Raw genomic sequence first — 2,051 nt, 5'->3', positions numbered from 1 at the left:
ACTAAAGCACCAGTGTCGGGGATCAATACAGTGTCACCGAGGAGGTGACAGAGACAAGAACTCCTCCTGAGCCAGAAGTGACAAGGGCAGCAGCAGATGATCATGGTACTGCAGCTCAGAATATGAAAACGTGTGTCGGTGGTTTCCAGGTGACTGTTTGGTTCATTGACAGAACTGTGGCTGCACTCGTTAACTAGCCTGGGGCAGATGGAAGCTAATCAGTGACAGCAGTGTGGGAACAGGCCTGGTTTTCCCACCGTTATTCACCTTTTTATGCCAAATATGTGTGTGTGTGTGTTTGAAAGTAGTCATGTGATTGTTTATAAGTGACGGCGGCTCATATCTGAGTTTCTGTGTAAACTCCCCATCTAGTGTGTGTCTACGTCTTGACGTTGGCATATCTGAGTTTCAGCAGGTGTGTGTGCTGTGTTTCTGTTTTAACGTGCACTGTGATAACCTGTGCCCCTTCCTCTCTCTCTTTCAGCGAGCGTACACTGTGATAGTGGAGGCGTGGGACAGGGACAATGGCACACACAGCAGTGGTAAGGCTCACTCCTCTGCCATGTTTTAAACACTGTGTTATATGAAAATAAAAACATGCACATTCTTCTTTCTCCTCCTGATGAAACAATTTCTCCCCCCCCATTTGCTCCTTTACTCTTTGTGATCAGGTCACGGTGTTTGTCCCACATTGTCTGGCATTTCAATGGGGATTTGTGCAACACATCAAGTTCAGACTGGCTGCTTGTACGTGTTGGTTCTAATGACATTTTGCTGCATCAAGTTTTTAACATTTTTTGCTGATTTGTGTAGAAGCAGCTAGTGCGAAGTTCTTTGGATCATATATCAGTGTGACTAATAGTCCACAGCCCCGTTACAGGCCGCAGAGTGAAAGCGCAGGACGGATTGAACCACACAGAACAGCAGAGTCTTATGATGGCGGTGCAAAGGGAAAGATCACAGCGCCATTACAATCAACACAGTTTGTCCTCAAAAGAACCGAAATATTGTGTGATGATTTTGAGGCTGCCTGCTGACCAGGTTGTGTATATCTTGAAGCTCAAAATAGAAGGTCCATCAACCATCCACGGTGGAATTTAGTGCATGTGGGGCTGAGAAATAGGCAGTAAGGTTAGGAAATATTTAATAACCATATTTGAGATACTTTGCAGTAAAAAGTTTGAACTGGTGGTGCCAAAGCAAAAATGAGGTCACTAACATAAACAAATCCTCCTCTGGCAACCCCAAATGTTTGTGCTGAGCGTAAAGTAATGTGCCCAAAAGCAATGGATGGATGTACAAAACACCTCTCGTCATCCTTAGGTCATGGATGAGCGTAATCAACCAGTCACACAACAGATTCAGCTGTTTTTATTGTTGCTAAGATGGTTGTTCCAGTACTCTCTGGGAACTGGGAGCTGCTGTTATCAACCTGGTAGAATCATGAATGAAATTAAATCCCATTAATCAAGAAGAAATGGGGCAGTGAAAGGCTGATTGGCAGGTGACTTGTGATAATGCTCAGCTTTTCTCAGATGGTAAACTCCAAAAAAAAGTCACAGCTGCCACTTTCCCGCACAGAGCTCTGACTTGTGATTGACAAGTAGTTTATTTGTGCTCTTCCAGCACCGTGTCTCCTTTCCCCACCCTCTTCAGGGTCATGCAGCCTGTTTTCAGCTCTCCTCTATATTAAGCATTGCCTTGTTAAGCCATTAATTACAGGCCATGGCTCTTTTTTGTCCCTGCTCTTTCCTCTGATTCCTGTCTCCTAATTAGCATCCCAGCAGCTGTCTGGCTACTGCACGCCTCTTCATTATCCCGCAGCACTGTGACAGCCTGGCACCCAGACGGCCGAGCTGCAGCCTGAACTGCAGCTCTGGTGGTGGGACAGTTACGTCTCTGCTCATTTGACCACCTGTAGCTGTGACAGTGTGATGGCTGAGTGGCAGCCGAAGGTGGTGATGGCTCAGTCCAGTTTGATTCCTGCATCTATCAGCGAGTCTGTCAGCAGTGAAACCTTACCTGCTCATTTAATTTGAAGCTAAAAATAT

The 2,051-nt window shown here is 45.7% G+C and overlaps 1 protein-coding gene across 4 annotated transcripts in view; it reads left to right on the top strand.

Moving 5' to 3' along the window:
* Positions 1-2,051, top strand: part of LOC109966602 (protein jagged-2-like) — a 51,555-nt gene that overhangs the window by 17,698 nt on the left and 31,806 nt on the right. For all 4 annotated transcript variants that reach the window (XM_020611547.1, XM_020611546.1, XM_020611545.1 and 1 more), the window contains exon 3: positions 485-542. In XM_020611547.1, the coding sequence (XP_020467203.1) occupies positions 485-542 (58 nt within the window). The remainder of the gene's footprint in view (positions 1-484; positions 543-2,051) is intronic.

The sequence above is a fragment of the Monopterus albus genome, unplaced genomic scaffold, assembly GCF_001952655.1.
Source record: "Monopterus albus unplaced genomic scaffold, M_albus_1.0 scaffold115.1, whole genome shotgun sequence".
Lineage (NCBI taxonomy): Eukaryota > Metazoa > Chordata > Actinopteri > Synbranchiformes > Synbranchidae > Monopterus > Monopterus albus.
This window is presented reverse-complemented; position numbering and strand designations above follow the sequence as displayed.